At 33.6% G+C, this 23,338-nt stretch overlaps 1 protein-coding gene across 4 annotated transcripts in view; it reads left to right on the top strand.

Annotated features, from left to right (window-relative positions):
• MIPOL1 (mirror-image polydactyly 1) overlaps positions 1 to 23,338 on the top strand; it is a 312,908-nt gene that overhangs the window by 103,488 nt on the left and 186,082 nt on the right. For all 4 annotated transcript variants that reach the window (XM_053595277.1, XM_053595275.1, XM_053595276.1 and 1 more), the window contains 2 exons: positions 8,049 to 8,082; positions 8,342 to 8,512. In XM_053595277.1, the coding sequence (XP_053451252.1) occupies positions 8,049 to 8,082; positions 8,342 to 8,512 (205 nt within the window). The remainder of the gene's footprint in view (positions 1 to 8,048; positions 8,083 to 8,341; positions 8,513 to 23,338) is intronic.

The following is a 23,338-nucleotide window of genomic DNA, read 5'->3' as shown; positions in this document are numbered from 1 at the left end:
AATAATGAATTTCAAAACCCATGTGCTCATTCTCTTAATTGAAACAAACTGAACATGAAAACATACTCACAAGAAGTTTTGATAGGAGGTAGAATAAAGTTCAAAAAAGAATATTAAAGGTTAATACTCACATAAATGTTGCATCAGCACTAGGCTACTTAGATGATTAAATTAATAGTTCAGGAACTAGTTTCTTCTGTGTATATAAAAGAGCCCACATGGTGTGGCACAGCATCTTTATACTAGGTGCTAGTCTCATTGTTTGTAAGGCATTTACACATGACAACACTTTCATCTTAACTTTTTTATTCAATTCTGTGAGTCTGCATTTACCCTTATGACCATGCCTCCAAAGTGCAAGTCCACGGCAAGTTCAGGTAAGCCTGCAGTGAAGAGAAGGGTGATGCCAAGGGAAATGAAAGCAGAAATGAATATGCAGTCGAAGAAAGCCCAGGAGCCAGCAGACCTGGGGGAAAGCATTAGGCTTCAGTAATTCTACTATTAAGTTTTATTTTACATTTAGGTCTGTGATTCATTTTGAGTTAATTTTTACAGAAAGTGTTAGGTAGATGAAGAGGTTCCTTTTTGTAAATTTATGTATGGACATTTATTAATTCTACTATTATTTGTTCAAAAATCTATTATTTCTCCATTAAATTTCCTTTGCACTTTTGTCAAAAATAAGTTTACTATATATTTGTGGTTCAATTTCTGGACTTTCTGTTCCATTGACCTCTATGTCAGTTCCTTTGCCAATATCTTACAGTCTTGATGAGTGAAGTTTTATAGTAAGTGTTGAAATCAAGTGTCAGTCCTCCAACTTTGCTTTTTTATTAAAGACTTGTTTTCTCTATTTTAGTATACATTTAGAATCAGTTTATTTATGTCTATAGAAACACTTACTAGAACCACATGTCTTACAAATATTTTTCGAAGTAGATACCCTTTTAAAAATTTTGATAATTCACCTGGCTTATTGTACCCTCAAGGAATCCCCAACAATAAAAAAAAAAAATTTCGATAATTCAGCCATGAAAACTTTAGAACTTCTCTCTGGAAATCTGTAAGCACTATTTTGTTCAGTTTATCATCTGCTGAACAGTGCTATACACATATTATATTTACATGTAGTTTATGTTTGTAAATTTTGTTCCATAGATTGATCACCAATTTTATTCATGAGATTTGCTTCTATAGAGTTTGCTGCTTTTAAAATAGTCAAATTTATCCCTAAAGATAGCAAATCAGCTTTCATACAGTGTCACAACTCTTTTGAAGTAGGTGTTATTCATGCTTTATAAATGCAAAAGCTTAGAGTGGTTGACTACTTGGCCAAAGACTCAAAATCATCAAATGCACATTGTCAGAATTATCTACTTCAGGTTTACACAGGCAACTCAAATTTAGCATATCCAAATGAAATTTATTAATTCATTCTTAAAACCTGATCCTCCTCCTTAATCCCCCATCCTGATCAGTGGCACAACCATCTGCCCACATATCCAAGCCAAAACTTCTTCCTCAGAACTTCTATTAAACTGATCTCTTAGTTCTGTTTATTCTGTCTTTAACCAATGTATCTAAATTGAGCCAATCCTTCTTCCCTAATTTTTTATTCTTCATTGTGTATCTACCTTATTTATATATACATATATATTTGTTATAATTTTTATTGTAGTACATGTTGCAGTATATTAAATTAGTGTTTCTTGAGGCAGAATATTTCTCATTTTGCTTTTTGGAGCATTAGTATTAAGGGAGGAATGGAAATGGAAGAATACACACTATCTGTTAGATGCAATGTTAGCTGCTGGGGACATAGCATTATAGTTTTTAATGTAGTTAATTAAGTAATTATTACATAAATACTTAAAATGATGTTAATGGATATGAAGATTTTTGTGTAGAAATTTAGTTTGTAAGAGGGGCTCCTACTGTATCATACTCTAGGAATTGGGGGGATGGGGCGGGGATAGGCCATAGATACCAAGTAAAAACAACAACAAAAGAGAATACTATGTCTGCAGAGTTTCATATGATATTGTGGAGATTTCTTTCTCCTCAGCTCAATCTGTCTATAGGTATTGAACCTTCACGAAAGTGTTTTAGACTACGTCCTTACTAAGGGAAATAATTTGTAACTAAATTCTGCTTGAGTGAATGGCACATTTGGAGTATTGCGTACAAGATGAAATTATGTAATTTCACATTTTTTTTTAAATTTCCTATTTCTCACCTCCTATAATCTTTAGATTCTTTCTATCGTCTTTTTTCTCTCATTTCCCTTTACTACTTTTGATCTGCCGTGTGTCTGTTATCATATCTGTTTTGTCTTTTTCTTCCTCTTCTCTGCTTTCCTTTACCCCTTGAATTTTTTTTTTCTTGAGATAGAGTCTCATTCTGTCACCCTGGGTAGAATGCTGGGGCATCACAGCTGACAGCAACCTCAGACTCCTGGGCTCAAGTGATTCTCCCACCTCAGCCTCCCAAGCAGCTGCCATAACATCCGGCTATTTTTTTGTTGTTGTTGCGGTTGTTATTGTTGCTTATCTGGGTTCGAACCCACCAGCCTCAGTGCATGTGGCTGGTGCCGCAACCACTGTGCTACTGGCGCCAAAACTACCCCTTGAATCTTTAATGTTTTTTATCTTTTTTTGCCTTTATTCAAAATAAGAAAAAAAGTAAAAAGAATTCAAGTTAAAATGACTTATACACATATTGTAAGATATAAATATTTACCTTTGTATATTATAACTTTTGAGATCATGATTTCTTTCTTCAGTCTCTCTGCTGTCACTGTTATTTTTAACAGGTTAAGTATAGTGCTATGTAAAAAATGAGAGAATAAAAGCAAAGAAGTCGGAATTTTCTGATTAGCTGGTCACTACTTTTTGTTTTGTTATCACTTGAGGTGAATGTTTCATGCCATTGAACAAGGTGATGACTGTAGTTTTAGAAAGGAATAAGGCATTATTGATCGATTTAGGGATAAATCAAGAAATACGACATTTCATGCAGGGGTCTTTTTACTTAAGAGTGCAAGGTTGTCAGTCAGAATTTGCATGGTATAGGAAATCAATTGAAACTTGAGCCCATAGACATTTACTTCAGCAAAATTCTTACTAATTATCATACTATGTCAGGTTAGACTGTTTTAGGCATAAAGTTTACAGAGGTTGAGATTCTTTTAATTGTAAACCTCATATAAATGTGATATAATTTATACTTTGCCAGTTTTATTTCATATAGGCCCAGCTGTTATTTTAAGTCTTTATTTGAACCTGTAAAGAATTAGACATGCTACTAGTAAGCATTAGTACCTTTCTCAAAGTCATTCTGTATAGCAAATTGAAAGCCTCATACAACTATTTCAAATAATCTCTTTTTGAAACGGTTGGTTGTCTAATTTTTGTGTTGTCTTAAGTGATGCTGTAAGTGATGTTCTAACTATAGGCCTGAATTTAATTTTTTCAATATTGCTTTTGTTGATTTTTTTAGGATATAAAAATGTAAGTTTATTTTATATTAGAGATAGGAAAGAGAGTGGGAGGAAGAGATAAGAAGGAGGGAGAAGGGAGCAGAGAGAAGAGAGTAAGAGAAGAGAAGATGGGGTGTGGAGAATAGGCCGGAGAGAATGGCATGGCACCCTGAAGGAATAAAGGAAGAATGCCAGCCTTTTGTTCTTGAACAAAATATTGAATGATCCAACTCATAAAAAATCAAATATACTGAATTGGCACTTACAGTGTACTAACATGGAAGATTTGGTCTCATTTTCCAATACTCTGTATCAGAGGTTGGCAAAGTAAGAACCTGTGGTGAATTCCAGCCTACCACCTGTTCTGTGAAGAAAGTTTGATTGGAATACAACTGTACTCATTCATTTACATACTGGCTATGGATGCTTTTGCCCTACAAAAACAGAGTTCAGTATCTGTGACAGAACATACGGCAAAGCCTAGAGTATTCCCTATCTGGTCCTTTACAGAAAAGGTTTGCTGATCAGATCTGCTCTATATAATCTAGTTGAAACTAAATTATAATGTAAGTACATTATGTACATATCTTTAATATGTGACAAATACCTCCTGAGACTTTTAAAGAAATACAAATAGAGAAAAACAAAAATTAGCCTCTACTCTTTTAAGCTTCATGTTTGTATTAAAAGTTATATACATTATACACATTTTCAAATCTCAAATTAACTGTTTTTTCACTTTGATTAAAGTTGCTTTTTTCTCGTATGGCCACCTTTTACTATACTTACATCAACTGTAAAGAATAATAATAGAGCAACGTTGAGATCCAAAAGCTAAGTGGTTGACTTGGCTCACTCACACTCTGCATGTCCGACCTAGCACACTAGATTTACCAAAAACATAGTTCAAATTCATTTATCAGTAAAATGACAAATCGCTACATATAGTGTTCTTTTAGGTTCAATCACACAAATTATTTAAAGATCGAATGCTAAATTCAGGTGCTAGGGATCTAGTAGAGCCTTTGTTTTTTTTTTTTTATTAAATCATAGCTGTGTACAATAATGCAATCATGAGGTACAATGTGCTGATTTTATATATAGTTTGAAATATTTTCATAGAACTGGTTAACCTAACCTTCGTGGCATTTTCTTAGATAATTGTGTTCAGACTTTTATATTCTACATTTAGTAAAATTCACCTTTACCCTTCTAAGATGCATCGTAGGTGTGGACCCACTAATTACCCTCCCTCCACCCATCTCCCTTCTGGCCTCCACTCCCTTGCCTCTTTCCCCATATTCTTGTGCTGAGATTGGGTTATAGCTTTTGTATGAAAGCTATAAATTAGTTTCATATTAGGGCTGAGTACATTGGGTACTTTTTCTTCCATTCTTGATACCTTGCTAAGAAGAATATTTTCCAGTTCCATCCATGTTAACATGAAAGAGGTAAAGTCTCCATCTTTCTTTATGGCTGCATAATATTCCATAGTGTACATATACCACAATTTATTAATTCATTCGTGGAGCGAAGGGCACTTGGGGTTTTTCCATGACTTAGAAATTATAAATTGGGCTGCAATAAACATTCTGGTACAAATATCTTTGTTATAATGTGATTTTTGGTCTTCTGGGTATATACCTAGTAGAGGAATTACAGGATCGAATGGCAGGTCTATTTTTAGGTCTCTAAGTATTCTCCAAACCTCTTTCCAAAAGGAACATATTAGTTTGCATTCCCATTAGCATGTAGAAATGTTCCCTTTTCTCCACATCCACGCCAAAATCTTTGGTTTGGGGATTTTGTGATGTGGGCTAATCTTAGTGGAGTTAGATGATATCTCAAAGTAGTTTTGATTTGAGTTTCTCTGATGATTAAGGATGATGAGCATTTTTTCATGTGTCTGTAGGCCGTGCACCTGTCTTCTTCAGAGAAGTTTCTCTTCAAGTCCTTTGCCCTACGATGGGATCACTTGTTCTTTTCTTGCTTATACGTTTGAGTTCTCTGTGGATTCTGGTTATTAAACTTTTGTTGGAGACCTATCCTGCAAATATCTTCTCCCAGAGCCTTTGGTTTTGAGTTTAAAAAAAAATACTTAAATTATTAGCAGAGAATTTTATTTATTTATTTATTTTTGAGACAGAGTCTCACTGTGTTGCCCTCAGTAGAGTGCTGAAGCATCACAGCTCACAGCAACCTCAAACTCTTTGGCTTAAACGATTCTCTTGCCTCAGCCTCCTAAGTAGCTGGGACTACAGGTGCCTGCCACAACGCCTGACTTTTTTTGTTGTTGTTGTTTAGCAGGCCCGAACCAGGTTCAAACCCATGAGCCCTGGTGCACATGGCCAGCACCATAATCACTGAGCTACGGGCACCAAGCCATTAGCAGAGTATTTTAATATTAGACTAAATACAATTATCTTAAATCTTTCCTTTTGAAATGGCTTCCTTAAAGTAGTTCTTTGCATTGCAATGCCTGAAGACAAGTTATAATTATTACATAGAAATTTCATATACTTTTTGTTGTGTTGATTATTTGGAGTATACAAATTATGTAAGCTACTTACACTGTTATTTTCTTCGTCATCATATGTAATTCTTTAAAACCAAAAATGGAAATTTTTAACCTTGGTAACTCTACTTTGTTGTTGCAGAGGTTCTTATTTACCAATCTAATGTTGTAGTATCATCTGTATCATCTATCACTTTTTAAAATTATAAAGTTTAATGATAAAGTTATTGTGAAGTTTACCAGCATTTAAATTTTTGGGGAAGCTGCCATAATAAGCTCTTATATTGAGTTCATCTAAAAAATGATAATAGAAGACAATAAAAGACAATGTAAGATAAATATTTCTCTCCATATACCATTTCCTTAAAAATCATATTTAGCATACAAATAACTGATGCTTAAATGTTACTAGTGTTCTTCAATGAAAAATACATGTAAGAATTTTATTATCTTATACTTTTCTGCTATATATTTCAGTTGGGTAAGTACATGCTTCTTGCAGAAAGAGCTTTTATTAAGCAGTGCCTTTGAAAATTGTTGATTTATTTTAGAGAAAAAAAAGATAAAAGATGAGAATAGTTGCTTTCCTGAAATTTGAAGCTAACCAGATGTTAGTTGTTTTGAGATACACTAAATTATATGTAATTCAAAATCACTGTGCTTTTCTGCTAACTTAGACTTTATGTGTTTAGAAGTAGCATTCTGATATATGTGTATATATTTTTGGTATTAAAATACTATGTTCTAAAATCACCACTTCCCCATGAATGTGACAGTTTCTTCCACTGTGAAGTTAAAAAAGTTTGTGTCATTTATTGAGTGTCTTCTGTTATCTTTTTCTAGTATCCTGTTTTTGTGGTGAGAACAGATATGGGGGGGACTTGATAAACAGGAATTGGATATTTCTTTTTCTTTTTAAGAGACAGAGTCTCACTTTGCCACTCTCAGTATAGTGCCATGGCGTCATAGCTCACAGCAAAACTCTAGGTCTTGGGCTTAGGCGATTCTCTTGCCTCAGCCTCCCGAGTAGCTGAGACTACAGGCACCCGCCACAATGCCCAGCTATTTTTTTTGTTCGAATGCGCCACCCTCGTTATGTGGAGCTGGTGCCTTACTCAGCCACAGGTGCTGCCAGAATATCTAAACTTTTTTAATGCAGTTTAAAAATAGTTGATATTATTTCTAGAATGTATACCTTTTCACTAATACCAATTACACATTTTCTTTCAATTTATCCAGTTTACATAGATGCCTAATTGCTTTTTGGCCTTTTGGTTAAGATAAAGTATAAATAGTTGCCAAAAGTATATTACAGATATTTTCTAGGATATGTCTTTTAGAAGATCTTTCTTTATTTTTACTGCATTTGTTAAATTCCTCAACATCAACACACGTTTCAGTGATTATTGTGGCTCTTACAAGACATGATGCTTGCATGAGGAGAATGAATTTACTCTTTTTGTCTTTAAATTAAATAATTTTATATATATTATGAAAAAGAAAATAACATCAATCACCTAAAAATGTGGTCCAAGTTTGGTCAGCATTTCTATTTATTTGTTTTCACAAATAGGTAGCAGCGGGAGATTTTTAGTTCAAGTTTAGTGTAATTATTTGTCATTGCTTTTGAGGGGACATAGTTAAACTTTGTAATAAAAATGCTTGCCTTGTTTTACTTACAATGGTTTCCAAAAAAAATAGGAAAAACAGTTTCTGATAAGAATTGAAAGTCCAGGAATAAATATAATGATGAGAATGAGTGCTTCCATCACTGGGGAACTTTCTTCATCTAAGCACATATGAACAATTGATCCTTGTAGTCATATATAGCAGTAAACATTAATAACTTAACAGTCTGAAGTCAGTAGAGAAGATATGGAGCATTATTGAAAGATGGAGTCGAGCAGGTGGCACTTTAATATGTTCAGTGTCATGGTTGACTCTAAAGACTAGTCGAATGAAATTACTTGAGGTTCTAAAGATTTAAAAAGCGAACTCATTTTGCTGCACTAAGGAAATGCTACTGATCAGGCTTTCTGTGTCCCTTTTTTCTAGGCTAGAAAATATTAACCCTGAAGAAAATGACATGGTAAGCCATTCTCTGAGGAGATTTCTTGATGTCAGTCTTATATCTTAGAGGCTTAAGTTCAATTGAGTGGGTTTCAAGAACTAAGATGTGGGAAAAAGAAGAATTGACACACTAATAATGTACATCTTTGCTGCAATATGAAAATTCAATAACTTCACTCAGTCAATTTACAATTCACATGTGCCTATTAATTAAAACCCTATATTAAATAAAATATATTAAAACTTCATGTCTGACTAACATATAATGGTGTTGGTAGACATTACAGGAATTACTGAACAGAATAAACAATGCAGACACGGGGATAGCTATTCAGAAGAATGGAGCTATAATTGTGGATAGAATCCTCAAGACCAAGGAATGTAAAAAGAGAATAACTGCAGAAGAAATGAGTGCAGTGATCCAAGAACGGGATGCTGCTTTGTCTCAGGTAACTGCCTGTGTCTTTGTTGCTCTGCAAGGAAAAGCATATACTTACCACTTACCCCTCTTTTTCTTTTTAAACCATTAAAAAGTGACTTTTGTCCAGATATTCTTAATTCACACTAATATTTAGCATAGCATTAATATCACAATGGTTAGCTATATTAAAGTACTTGTGTATTCTGTTCAAAATATACAACCCCATTTTTAATAAAATTTAATACATTCTGATTTCTTAATAAAACTTGTTTTATAACACGTTATCTTATTATAGAAGTTTAGTTATATTCTTTAATCACTTTTATATGAGACTGCCTACTGAAATTTCAGTTTTGAGATGGCTGAGTCTATCTATGTCTTTATTAACTATTTTCTTTCCAGTGCCTAATTCAGTGCCTTTTAGTAGATGTTGATTAATGCATCAACTCATTCGTCTATTTTCTTGTGAACATTATGCCTTCCTGGTCTACCTGAAACTTGCTTCAACTCCCTAAGGCTACTGCTTCCACTGCAGTTCTCTCAAGTAGTGGCTGTATTGTCTCCTGCACCACTTATACCGCTGGGCTCAGAGGCTTTTTCTTAGTAGCGTTCCTTTTTCACCTTGACTACTCACAGCTTTAAAACTCATACATCAGATTATGCCCTCCAGTAGTCATGTACGTACCTACACACTCCTATGTCACTTCCTTCATTTCACTAAGATTTTAGAATCTATTCCATTGTCTTTGTGACTCCTATCATAATTCTTGGTGATTTAAATATGTATATAGATGATCCTTTCACAATCTCCGCCTCTCATTTCCTAGAGTTTCTCTACTGCAGTCAGTCACCGTGTGTTGAACGTTAGTTCTGCCACCTACTCTGTGGTCACATCCCATTCTTGGTCATTATCAGTCTCACTTTTAAGCATCCCATTTTCTGACCACCACCTTCTATCTTTCTAACTCACTTACACTAGAACTCTGTCTCCAGCAATTTTTCAGCTCCACGGGCAGTTATTGATTTTACCAACTATTTGCTATCCTTAATCCTCTCATGTCCTCACTTATGTAGCTTAGATGTCATGACTCATTATAATTATCACCAACTTGAAAATAATACTGTATAACCTCAGTTCTTTTGGCCTTCTCTTCCTTTGCACTACTCACCTTGCAAAATCAAAACCTATTTAAATTAAGCTTTCCACCTAATCTGCATCTTCACAGGTTTATAAGGCAGGAGAAAAATCAAACACATTTTCTAAAGTAGCTTACCTTGAATTCCTGACCACTGCCTTCAGTCAGGTTGGTCCTTTGTGTTGCCTGCCAGTCTTCTTGCCTTGTTAGGATATTCCCTCTATCCTCTAGAGGACTGTTTTATCTCTTCTCCTTCCTTCTTAGATATATAACCTTTCCCCTCCATCAAAAAGAGAACTTCTACCTGTCTGCAAACATTTCATCTCCCAACCTACCTGCATTTTTGTCCATATACTCTAGCTTTTCTACTCTGCTTTTTTCTAACTACATGCTTCTGTTTAAAGAAAATCTATGTATTTCTGTACTTGTTCAAATTTTTTCTGACGTTCTCAAGGTTATCACTTAACCATTTGTTTCTCTTCCTCATAAAATGTTTCCCTTGGGCAGCGCCTGTGGCTCAAGGAGTAGGGCGCTGGTCCCATATGCTGGAGGTGGCGGGTTCAAACCTAGCCCTGGCCAAAAACAAAAAAAAAAAAAATGTTTCCCATTAGTTTATTGCTCTCCAAAGTGCTTTGCTGTCTCCCATGGAGGCTGTGTAGAAATTTGCATAAGTCTCAGCTAGTTGTGGTTCCCCTGGTACTTTGGGTGAGGCCGCCCAAACTAAGAGATGAGTATTCACAAGGGCTGTATGCCTGGCAGATCCTGTATTCCATTGTAAAATTGCAGAAAACTCCACTGTTTTTCAGAGCCAGGGTGCTTAGCTTTTTAACTTTAAGTCCTACAAAGGTTCAAAATTTGCCAGTGAATTGGGAGTGGAAATAAGTCTCAAATCTCCAATTTTGTTACTTCAGCCCTGCATAACTGGCAAAAGTTTTGAGTAGTTGCTTTGTCCTTTAACAGTTCTCTTTCTAGTTAAAGCCTGATTTCTCAGCCCCTTCCTCATATGTGGAACTTTTAAAACTCTCAAGGGAGAAAATAACGCAGATCTTCAAATTACCACTCTCCAGTTAACTCCTCTTCAGAATTATAGCTACTCAAGTCATTATTATAGCAACAGCCCTCTGATACCTTTAAACAGATGACTTTTGTATTTCCTGAATGACTCCATCTTATCTAGATATAGAAGTCTGACATTACTTTTCAGGTTTGAATTGGAAAAGGTCCTTAAATTTATAAAACATAAAGGAAAGGTTCTTTCCTTCCACGTGCATTATTCAACCTTAAATCATTCATTATATTGTTGAAGAGACAGCTGAAACTTTATGTGCTTAGAAACAACCGTAGTATAAATTCAAGTATTCAATTTTTTATCATTTATTCTTTAAGTTAGCTAAAAATAAGCACAAAGAACATTGTTAAATATTAACTGCCACTCATTCCCTCTTCCTCTCTTTCCTCTCCCTACTTCATTTCATGGTATAAAACAGTAAATAAATAAAAAAATCAATCAACATTTGGTCGTATTTGCCAACAAGTCTTTATGTATAAATGGATATTATCCACTACTGCACTATGTCTATGGTTATGTTTTAATGGGAAAGCAGTTTTTATTTATTTAATTATTTTAATGTGTTTATTTGCAAACCTTCTGACCCAATCAGTATTCATTTTAATTTTAATGTTTTAACGATGTGTACTTAAATTTTTGAATTATTATTTTGTACTTGGGAGTATAAACTTTTTTTACTTTTTTTTAAATAAACTTTTAATTTTGGAAGAGTTTTCCATAATAGAGAAGTTTCAACAATAGTACAGTACTACGTGTAGTGAGTTCTCATATATCCCTCACCAAGTTTCAGTTTTCCCTGATTTTGCCATCTCACGGTACCACAGTAGGTTTATTAAAATTAAGAACCAAAATTGGTACATTAGTATTAACTGGACTCTAGGTGTTACTCAGATTTCAGCAGTTTTCATTAATGTCCTTTTCCTGTCCCATGATCCATTCCAAGTATCTGTTGTACTTTGTTGGGTTTTTGTTTTTGTATTGTTTTTTAAAGTTCAGATTAATATAAGGGCACATACAATTGGGTTACATTGTTTGTGTTTGTAAGGTTGAGTCTGACTTACAATTGAGTCCTTCACCAGGTCATGTTTCAGATTCCCGTCTTCTAGTCTTGACTGGTCTTTGGCAGCTTTCTTTTTTTTCCCTCCAGTACTTTTGAGGAGTACTGCTCAGATATTTTATCAAATATCCAGTGGATTTTCCTTTTATGTTTTTCTCATAGTATTTGAATTTTTGAAAAGACCATCACAGGAATTTTACCTAAATTATAAAGCTATTATTTATCATTCTGAGTTTTCTAGTTATAGTGCTAGGAACACTTTAGTTCCACTCCATATAGATTTTGCGAATCGTCAGCGTTCATGAGAATTTCTTGATTTTGGTACATTTGATTATTTTATTTTAAAAATCAACTTAGAATTATGGATTTACTTGTACTAATTAGTTAAAATCTTATGACCTTTGAGTTAATTATTCCTACCTACTGATAAGAATGGAGCTTTGATTATATTGCCAGTGTTAAACATGACTAGTTCAGAATTGGTGAAAAGGTGCATGCAGGGTAAAAACTTTTAGGATCAAAGCACAGGAAGGCAAGGCAGAAATTAGTATTATCTTATTTTTTCTAGATTAAACATATTAGCATATAAGCATCCTTTAACCTTTCCTTGGGTTTCCTTTTACTTTTTTTGTCTTTTAGATGTTAGTTTATTCTTGTTGGTATCAAGACTGAATCTGTGATCATAAATTTCTGTTATCTGAACGCCATATGGAGAATCTTAACTCACTATGATTGTCTAGAAATGTCAGTCTAAATATCTAAATTTATTAATAACCTTTTTTAATTTCTTTACTCCTATTTATTGTTTTATTGTCAAAAATATTTTAAAACATTTATACTACTCCTTTACACAAAATAGAATGAGTCTAACTTTTTTTTAGTGACTCATTTTTATTGGATGTTATAATGGGAACTATAGAAACAGAGGTCCTTTGTATTCAGAGTTGACAAATACAAAAGGCATGGAAGAACCAATGGGTAATTAAAGATATTCAGCTAAATATCTCACTATTCAAGTTCTTCTGCTTCTATAGGCTGCAAATCTATACCAAGCACCAAGCTGCAGCTCAGCAAAATGAAGAAATAAACCAAATAAGAGGAAGACATGAATCCAATCCAGTAATGTAATGTTGAGAATTCATTAGGAAACCAGCTGAGCAACATATGAGTGAGGGGCCAAGGAGTCCTTGCGATGAAGAGCCACGAACTCTTCCTGTGTAAAGAGGAAGAGGTGTGATGAGGGATGTAGAAGGGAACTGAGCAGAGTGGTGTCACAAAAGGCAAGATCCTGGATAGTAAAAACATGTAATAGTAAGTCTTAGTAAGTCTGTGTATTGGAGTTCTTGGTTTGTCAAGTAATTACTTAGAGTGCTATCGTCAGTTATAATCTAGAGAAAAGGATAACTTTTGAAACAAAGATTTTTATTATATTGCAATTATTAGGCTCAGTGTATTCCAAATATTTTTCTGCATCATTTTTATATGGATGTATAGAAGAACACCTAAAGAGTAAGTATTTTATCACACAGTCAGCAAGCAAGCTCCAGAATTGGTAAAAGGAAGCATATCTGAGGAAAAGTTATGAGTAAGTTAAAAATGGCAAAAAAATTCTTTATTGTAACCAGGGTAGAAATGAAGATCTGAGAAGATAATCTAATGACACATGTCTCAAGATTCAGAAGTCATGCTAGAGCATTCCTAGCCTGGTTATGAATTTCTGACTTGGTGTCTGAATAACAGAAGTCACGGTAAAAAAGCAGACTGTGATTAGGAAGTGCAGTATAAATTAACAAACCCACTTGAAAAGCAAACCTAAAATCTTGGTCAGTGATAGAACCTTCAAAGCTAACTTACTTCAGCAGAAGAAATAATCAAACATCCTAGTGTGTTAACTTCCCCTTTGTAAGTGTTGCCTTCACTTTATGTTCTTTATAATTAACATAGTGTATAATATATATAATAGTTGCAAAGTAATTATTTGTTAAATTATTAGAAGTTTGACAAAAAGAACATACTTCAGAAGAAAATAAATTATGACATTTAGAGTTTTAGTTTCGAGGAAAAGTAAGAAATATGTTTAACATTCTTTATTATAGGGACTCCAGAATTTTTATTAATTTTTTCCCATGTCGGTTTGTTAATTTGCTTTCCTGTCTATCATACAGTTATTTGCCTGTGCATGTTTTTTCAGTCCATCTTGCTAAAATATATTGTTGCTATTTCATCTATTTTAATTACTTTTATTTTTTCTTACAACATTTTTAGAGCTTCTTACCATGTAACTTTAGAAAGCCCATATAAGCAAAAGGAAGAAAAATATTTCCTATACGCTCACTTTCTAGAAATAATCATGTATAGATTTTTTTATAATGCATACATTTTGTCAGATATTCTCATAGTTTTATAATGTGGATATGTTAAGATTTGTTAAATTCATTTGCCATTTGAGAAACTATAATTTTTTCCATGTTTTGATGATGGGAACATTTTTGTAGCTGAATTTTTATGTATATCTGTATTTTCTTTTCTCAAGGAAAATTCCTAGGAGTGAAAAGGATAGATCAAAGAACAAAAACGCTTTCAAATAAATATTTATTTCCAAATAGCCTTTTTAAGAAAAGTTGTGCCTAGAAACGTTATTTGAAATTTCATTCAGGGAGTTTAGATACAATGTTAAGAAATTTAGACTTTATTCTAGGCAGGATGGAGCTCTTGAGGTTTTTGAGTTTTCAGGTAGTATAGAAAGTATTGCTCTCAAGGAAGATTTCTGGTCAATACTGCACAACGTGGATTGAATTGTATAAATATAAGTCTAAGGAGACCAATCAAGAACCTACGGTAATTCAGGTAAGAGATGAGGAGGTTCTAAACAAGAAAAATAAAGAGTAGACCAGATATAAAAGATTGCATGTTTAAAGTATTTTTAAAATAGAGTTTTAATAGTAAAGTGAACAAATCTCAAGTGAAGGATTTGATTAATTCACATATATGTGTAGTTACATATACCCTCACAAGCTGTACCCAGATCAAGAAATAAAACATTTCTAGTACTCTTGAAGGCTCCTTTGAATGTGTTCCCAGTCAGCAATCCTCCCCCAAAATAGTCAGTATTCTTACTCCTTTTTTTAAACTATATATAAAAGGAATCATGTTTTATGGACTCCTTTATGTATGACTTCTATCCTCCAATGGTATGACTGTATGTTGATCTATGTTGTTACTATTACTAATAATTTGTCTTTTTCATTGTGGTGTTAAGAGATGTTAAGTTCTTCTGTAAATATACTATCGTTTATTTATATATTAAACAGATAACAGAGATTTACATATTAAACAGGTAACAGAAATGTTGCTTTCACTTTGAACCTATTATGAATAAAATACTGTGGATATTGTACATCCCTTTTTGATGGACATAGCATTCATTTCTTGCGTGCATGTACAGGCATATACAAAGAAAAAGAATAGCTGACAGATAGGTTTAGCTTTAGTAGGTAGTGCCAAACATTTCTCCAAAATTGTTGTACCAGTTTACACCAGAAATATGAAAGGGTTGCTCCAGTTGTGACAGGTAACATGGATATCATTCCTCATTTTACTTTTCTTCATACTGATGGTTGGATAGCCATATTTCATTACAGATCTATTTTGTATTTCTCTAATGGCTTAGAGAAGTGGTTCTCAATCTTCCTAATGCTGCAGTGTATTTTCATTGTTAAAAAAGGGCTCGCAACCCACAGGTTGAGAACCTCTGATTTAGATATACAAAATTAGCACTTTTTCATATGTTTATTGGCCATTTTGATAATATCCTCTGTTGTGAAATGTCTGTTCAAGGCTTTTGCTCATTATTAAATTTGGTGGTTTTTTATTATCAATTTATATAATTTACATACAAATGCATATATAGTCTGTGATTTGCATTTTTATTTTCTTAATACTGTGTTTTGATAGCATAGTCTTAATTTTAATGAAGCCTGGTTTATCATTTTTATCTTCTTATGGCTAATGCATTTTGTTTCCTGTTTAATAAACCCTTGCCATTCCCATAGTAATGAACACATTCTGTTATGGTTTCTTCTAGAAGCTTGATTATATTAGCTTTCACATTTATGTCTTGATCAGTTTCAAATTAATTTTTCCATGATCAAAGGTTGTCAGATTCTTCATATGGATGTCTGGTTGACTTGACTCACCATCATGTATTTAAAAAACTGTGTCTTCTCTTCCTTCTCACAATGAATTACAGTGGAGCCCTTGTGGTAACTTAGATGGTTGTATATATGGGGATCTGTTTCAGGACTCTGAAATATAGCTTTTTTTCACTGTAATAATACCATAGTATGTCTTAATTGCTGTTGCATTATAGTAAATAGTAATTTGTAACAGTATAAGTAACTAGGTTTGTTGTAATCACCACAATCAAGATATAGGACATTTCTACAGTATCACCTCAGAATGTTTCCTCATTCCCTATCCAGCAAATCCATTTTTCTACCCCTAAGTAGCAATCACCTTTCTGGTATTTTTACAGCATTAATTAGTTTTACTTTTCAAAAAAAGGTTTATATTTGGCCTCACAGTACATGATTACACTTAATTTGTATGTTTTAGTATGTATGTCTTTCTCACAACTTGTATTTTGCTCTTAAGGATTGATTTTTTTTAATATTTGCTTTATTCATTAAAATTTTTTTATTACTTTTAATTTTTTTATTTTTTTTGAAGTAAGTGTAGGTTTTCTGTTACTTCTTTCTCTGTACTGATTCCTGAAGTCATTCAGTTAGTATGATGATTGCGCTTTTCAGCATATCACTTCTAAAGTTCTACCTATAGTCTTAGATATTTAAGATACCAAAAACTAAAATTATTTTCTTAAAAAATTAGTCTTCACCAGTATTTTAAACACCACTTAAAAATATAATAGGGCATATTCAGCACATAATAACCACTTTTTTCAGCCAAGCACAGTGGCTCACACTTGTAATCTTGGCACTCTGGGAGGCCAAAGCAGGTAGATTGCTTAAACTCAGGAGTTCAAGACCAGCCTGATCAAAAGTGAGACCCTGTCTCTACTAAAATAGAAAAATCTAGCCAGGCATTGTGGTGGGTGTCTATAATCCCACCTACTTGGGAGGCTGAGGCAAGGGCATTGTCTGAGCTCCAGAGTTTGAGGTTGCTGTGAGCTTTAATGCCGTGGCACTCTACCCAGGGCACAGACTGAGACACTGTCGCAATAAAAAAACAAATAAACAAAAAACCACTTTTTCAATATATTATCATTTAGTCTCATAGTAAACCTATCCTGCCTAAGAGACCATATTCTTCCAGTTGCAGGAGATTTGACAGGATTGCAAGAAATGTGATTTGAGCCATATACCCATTATGAAACATATTTTAGAATTACTAAAAGTCTCTAAATATTGGGGAACATATATTATAAACTTTCTGGCATGAAGGGATCTTTATTCTAAAGATGGAATTTTATGAGAACTGAAATTTTATAGTAGGAAATTGCTTGATAATTTCATAAACTGTCATTGTGCACAAAAATTCAGATTGCCATGGTTTTATGTCATGAGTATCTCTCTGATTTCATAAAGAAAAAATTTTGGTTAGCATTTTAATGGATTATATTTATAGTAAAGTTTCAAAAATACAAGTACATGCAGTCAGAGAGCTGGTAAAGTTACCTCTGTGCTTCCACGCATATACTTTAGGAGGAGTGTAAAGATACCTGAATATATCATTCAAAGCAAGGCACTTTTCTTCAGTTTGAATCTTCAGGACACTTTAAAATAAAACTTATTTTCTTACCATAGTTTATTAAAGTCTTTACTCTTATATATATAAAAAGAAAAGATGACTCTGTGTTTGTACATTTGCATACAGGTTTGTTTGATTAATTGCTAAAACTTGACTCGTCTATCATAATACTAAGCTCTGGGATCACAAAAGATCAGACTCCCAAACCTCTTCCTGGAATTAGTTTAAATATTTGAGGTCAAAACCTTGAAAAGATTTAGGAAAAAATGGTTTTTATTGTTATTCTTATCCTATTGCAGTATTTGAGTCCCTTGGAAAAAAATTCCAAAGTTCTGTATTAACTCATTATTAATATTAATTTAACTTACTGTGGAAAAATATTATAAGAGCCTTATAAGTAGTTTAAAATATGGAATGAAATATACTTTTAATTGTAATTTACCTAGAAACATTTTCAGTACCTATATTTATAATCATATGCATATTAATGATTTTTATGAGTGCTTTTGTTATTTTGGTTCACTGAAAATTCAGAGTTTTCCACTGTTAGTAGGTTTACTTTTTATTTGTTCACAGTTTTGATTTCAGATAAAATTTACACACCCAAATGAAATACATAGATATTAAATAGTCAATATGAGGAGTTTTGACAGTTGCCTGCAGTCATGTAACCGTATTCTTATAATAATATAGAAGTTTTCCATATATTGTGATATTTATCCATGCTACTCTGTGTATCAGTAGTTTTGTTTCTTTTATTCATACATACTATTTTGTTATAGAATATTACAAATGTTATTCATTTTCCTGTTGATGGACATTTGAATCTGTCTAGTTTCTTTTGGTTTTTTAGGGGGTCAGAGTCTCACTTTGTCGCCCTCGTTAGAGTGCTATGTTGTCACAGCTCACAGCAACCTTAAACTCTTTGGCTTAGCGATTCTCTTGCCTCAGCCTTCTATGTAGCTGGGACTACAGGTGCCGGCCACAATTCCTGGCTATTTTTAGAGATGAGGTCTCACTCTGGCTCAGGCTGGTCTCAAACTCCTGAGCTCAAGCAATGCACCTTTCTCGGCCTCCCTGTGTGCTAGGATTACTGAATCTGTCTAGTTTTTATCTCTTATGATTAAGACTACTTGAGAATTTTTGTTTAGGTCTTTTTGTGGACATGCATTTTCTTTCTCTTAGTTAAATACCTAAGAGGGGAATTGCTAGGTCATAAAATAGGGATCTATTTTTTAAAAACATTAGGAAATTTTTTCTAGAAGTGGCTGTATTAATTTACCTGAGAAGTTTCTTGACGTTCTGGTTGCTCCTCATACTAACCAACACTTAGGTATTGTCAGAGTTTTTAGTTGTGGCTATTTTAGTGTTACATCGTGATAGTTTTAATTTGCATCTCCCAGGAGCTAATGCTGTTGAGTATAGTTTTTTGTGTGGTTATTGGCTATTCATATATTTTCCTTTTGGAAACTCCACAATTTTTATATTGAGTGATTTGACTTTTTATTATTGATTTGTACTTCTTTGTATATTCTGGTTTAAGTCTGTTGTCAGTTATAAGTATTAAAACTATTTTCTCACAGTTTGTGTTTATTCATTTTCTTAATACTATATTTTGATGGGCGTAAGTTTTAAATTTTGATGAATTCCAATTTATCAATATTTTAAGTGCATCTTGTCTAAAAAATGTTTTGTCATTCGATATTGTTTGTCTTTGTAAATTTTAGTGTTTTAGCTTTTACTTTTACTTTTAGTCTGATTTATGTTATTTGTTACAGTATAATATAAGATAAAGACTGCCATTCTTTTTTGATAGATTACTATCCAGTAGTTCTAGCACTATTTGTTGAAGAAGTGCTTTTTTCCCCCCTTTAAATGGCTTCTGTGCCATTTTTGATAATTAATTGACCATAGGGCATGTGGTCATAGTTAAGTGTGTGGTTTTTTTTTTTTTTTGGATAGTCTGTTCTGTTCTGACGATCTATTTGTCTATCTTAATGCCAGTGTCACACTGCATTGATTGCTGTAAATTTCAAAGACAGGCACTGAAAGTCCTCCGACATTGTTCATTTTAAAGTGGTTTTGGTTATTCTAGGTTCTTTGCATTTTCCTATAAATACTAAAATCAGATTTTTAATTTCTATAAAATAGTAGGATTAGGATTAAGATTCTGTTAAATCTATAGATTTTTGGAATAGAGGGAGATTGGCATCGTAACAATTTTTGGTTTTTCAAACCATGGTACATCTCTAGTTTATCACAATCTTCTTTGTATTAATAATGCACTACATGGTTTATATTGTAAGTATCTCTAAACATTAAAATTCTGTTTGCACTAATCCTTTTTATATGCTGACATGTATTTTGTATATGTTGTATATGTTTTGATTCAAGTAATAAATTGTCTTCCAAGAAATATGACAAGCAAAGTTAATACTCCTCTGTGTTTGCCACACATGTATCATTTTAAGTACATTCTATTTGTTCTTATATGAATACATTATTATTTTGTGTTATTTTCCTTAACTTAACCACCTTTTATCATTTTTTTTCTTTTCTTCCTTCTTTCATTCTTCCTTTGTCACCTTTTCCTTCTTCCTCCTTGCCTAGCTTCTTCTTTCCTCCTTCATCCCTCCTCCTTCCCTTTTTTCCTTCTTTTTCTTCCTTCTTCTCTCCCTCATCTTCTTTTTTTTTCTTTTTTCCTTATCTTTCTTTTCCTTTTCTTCTCTTTTCTAATACTATACACATATTTTGTTGAATTCACTTCTCATTTATCTGAACATCTTTACTTCATGCTCATTTTTAAAGGTTATACATGCTAGATATAAATAGATACATAACACGGATGTAAGGAATGCCCTAGGGCATTTCTTATCTTCTAGATGTATTCCTCCTCACTCCCATTATACAATGGCATCCCAGGTTCTCCTAAGGTAGGATGAGTCATCCCAGGTAGTATAGTAACCTTTCTCCTTACCTGTTGATTCAGTCTCGTGAGGAGCCCCACATAGCAGTTGGCAGTTTCAGCTTCTAGATAAATGTTTTATATGCTCTAGTCAAAGCTTTTCTCTTTTTGGAACTAAGACCGTTGGTTTAGCAGTATCTTAATTTGTAGAGATGGGAAGCAAATGTTTTGCTAGTGGAAGTGAATGGAGCCACTCCCATTTCTACCCTTTGAGTTTTGGACCCATGAATCTTGGCTCTAGGAGAAAAAGCACCATATATCAGCCTCTGATGTGGAGCATATACAATGTTGGACAATTAAGTTTGTGAACTCATCCTAGAAAATGTGCTGCATAGCCTCATTGCTGAATATCATTATGGTCACCAGATTCCTATGTCAGTGTTACTGAAATAGTGAACCAGATGTTCTAGCATAGGCAGAAAGAAATCTTAAATGAAACTAATAGAGATTATGCTCTTGTTAAAGAGTAATTTTAATGAGAAGGTATAAGAATAAAGGTTGTGATCCAAAAGGAAGAGTTTTAGAGCTAAGGATTAAAGGGACCTTATACTACAGGTTGTGGACATTGTTGGAAGGTAAATTTTGTTAGAATAAAGGGGTCAAGAACTTTTGAGACTAGAGTATTACATGTGTGATCATTGCTTTTGTTTAGAATTTTGGCAGAAATTTTTCTTTAAAAAATGTGGGGAAACCTCAAAGTATGGAGAAACCTCAAAGAACTGACGCTAGACCTCCCATTTGATCCTGCAATCCCATTACTGGGCCTCTATCCAGAAGGAAAAAAAAACTTTTATCATGAGGACACTTGCACTAGACTGTTCATCGCAGCTCAATTTACAATCGCCAAAATGTGGAAACAGCCTAAATGCCCCCCAACCCAGGAATGGATTAACAAGCTGTGGTACATGTACACCATGGAATACTATTCAGCCATTAAAAAAATGGAGACTTTACAGCATTTGTATTGACCTGGATGGAATTAGAACATTATTCTTTTTTTTTTTTTTTGTACAGACAGAGTCTCACTTTATGGCCCTCGGTAGAGTGCCATGGCATCACACAGCTCACGGCAACCTCCAACTCCTGGGCTTCAGCGATTCTCTTGCCTCAGCCTCCCAAGTAGCTGGGACTACAGGCGCCCACCACTATGCCCAGCTATTTTTTGAGAACACATTATTCTTAGTAAAGCATCACAGGAATGGAGAAGCATGAATCTATGTATTCAGTTTTGATATGAGGACAATTAATGATAATTAATGACATGGTAGGGGTGGGGAAAGGGGAGAGCAGAGAGAGAGAGAAGGAGGGAGCGGAGTGGGAAAGTAAGAGTGGAGAGAGGGAAGGGGGAGGGGGTTCTCAGTGTGTGACACATCTTGTACCCTCAGTGAATCCCCAATAAAAATATATATCTATGGGGAAATGACCCATAGTAGACCACAGTGATACAGATCAGAAGTCATTTGTATCAGTACTTCTCAGACTATCCACAACAAAGGACTAGCTTTAAAATAAATTTTTCCCCAAGTGCTATAGACTTTTTTTTATAATATATAATGAAAAGAATTACCAAAGGAAATTAAAAATATATACACAGAAAATCCAAACATACAATCTTTTTTAATTGTTGTGTTCAACAGCTACAGTATTGCTTTGTCAAATTCTTATCAAATGTTTAGTTGCATACTCTGAATGTTAGTACCTAGCTTCATAGCCATCACAGTTTTGGAATAGTATTAGTCCCTGGATCACACTTTGAAGAGCATTGCTCTAAATGGACAGCAGAAACTTCAAAAGTGAAAAGGTTATTTAATGAAGGATTAGTGGACTGGAGATGGCAGTTAGGAATGAGTAAGTGCAAGTCCTTTTTTTCTGCCTCTGAAGCGACAGTATGTGAAAGAAGAAGCATGCTGCGCTAGAGAAGGTTCAGAGAGAAGTATTACTGAAAGTGAGGAGGTTTCTTACTGAACTGAGAAAATAAAGGGGTTAGGCTTAAGAACATACGGAGTCGTCTTGACAATGAGAAAGTACTTCCAGAGGCCACAGATGGCAAAAGTACAAGGATGGTAGGTAAGAGAAGGAGCTAAGCAGTAGGAAAATTACAGTTTTAAGAAGTGAGTTGACGTTAATGGGTTGAATCGTAGACTTTTTCACTGAGCTGGCTCTTACATTAATCACTGCTAAATGGTTTGAATGATGTCCCTGGACCTACATCAATAAAACATTTTAAGAACACTAAAAGAGTGAAAGATAGGTAAATGATTGACTTTCTTGAAAACTAAGAAGTTTCTCTGAAAGGGTTCAAAATTTACAAAGCTTTTGTTACCATAGTTATATATACTATGGAGAGCACTAATTATCATACTTATTAAAAAATTGAGTTTTATGTCTCAAAGAGAATGACTTTTGATATAATACTCAACTTGTCGATACTTTGATTTGTCATACAAATTTTTTGTTTTTCTCCTGTTGTAATCTTAGAAGTTAGAGTGGCTTCTGTTTTGATTTTGCAATGTTTGGGCAACACATTATACAACAAGAAAATTAAGAATGAGGACTTAAGTAATTGACAGCTCTATTGAGCTTACAGTGTTTATAATGGCAAACAAATAAAGTTTGTAAACCAAGAGGAAGCACCTGTGATTCCAGGAATATTATAACTGAAAAGAGCTTAATAAACTATTAAACTATGGCTATCATCCAGTGAGTACTAATACTATTTCCTGAACTCTGCTTTGTGTTTTAAAATAGTGTAAGAAGCATCTCTGCCCTTTTTGTGCAATAACTGCCAACTTAACATTTATGTTATACAGTTGTTTGTTTATGGATTTTGAGAAAATCCATTGAAGTTTACTTAAGAACCA

Source organism: Nycticebus coucang, chromosome 6 (assembly GCF_027406575.1).
Source record: "Nycticebus coucang isolate mNycCou1 chromosome 6, mNycCou1.pri, whole genome shotgun sequence".
Taxonomy (NCBI): Eukaryota; Metazoa; Chordata; class Mammalia; order Primates; family Lorisidae; genus Nycticebus; species Nycticebus coucang.
The sequence above is the reverse complement of the archived record's forward strand: the minus strand, read 5'-3'. Positions and strand labels throughout refer to the sequence as shown.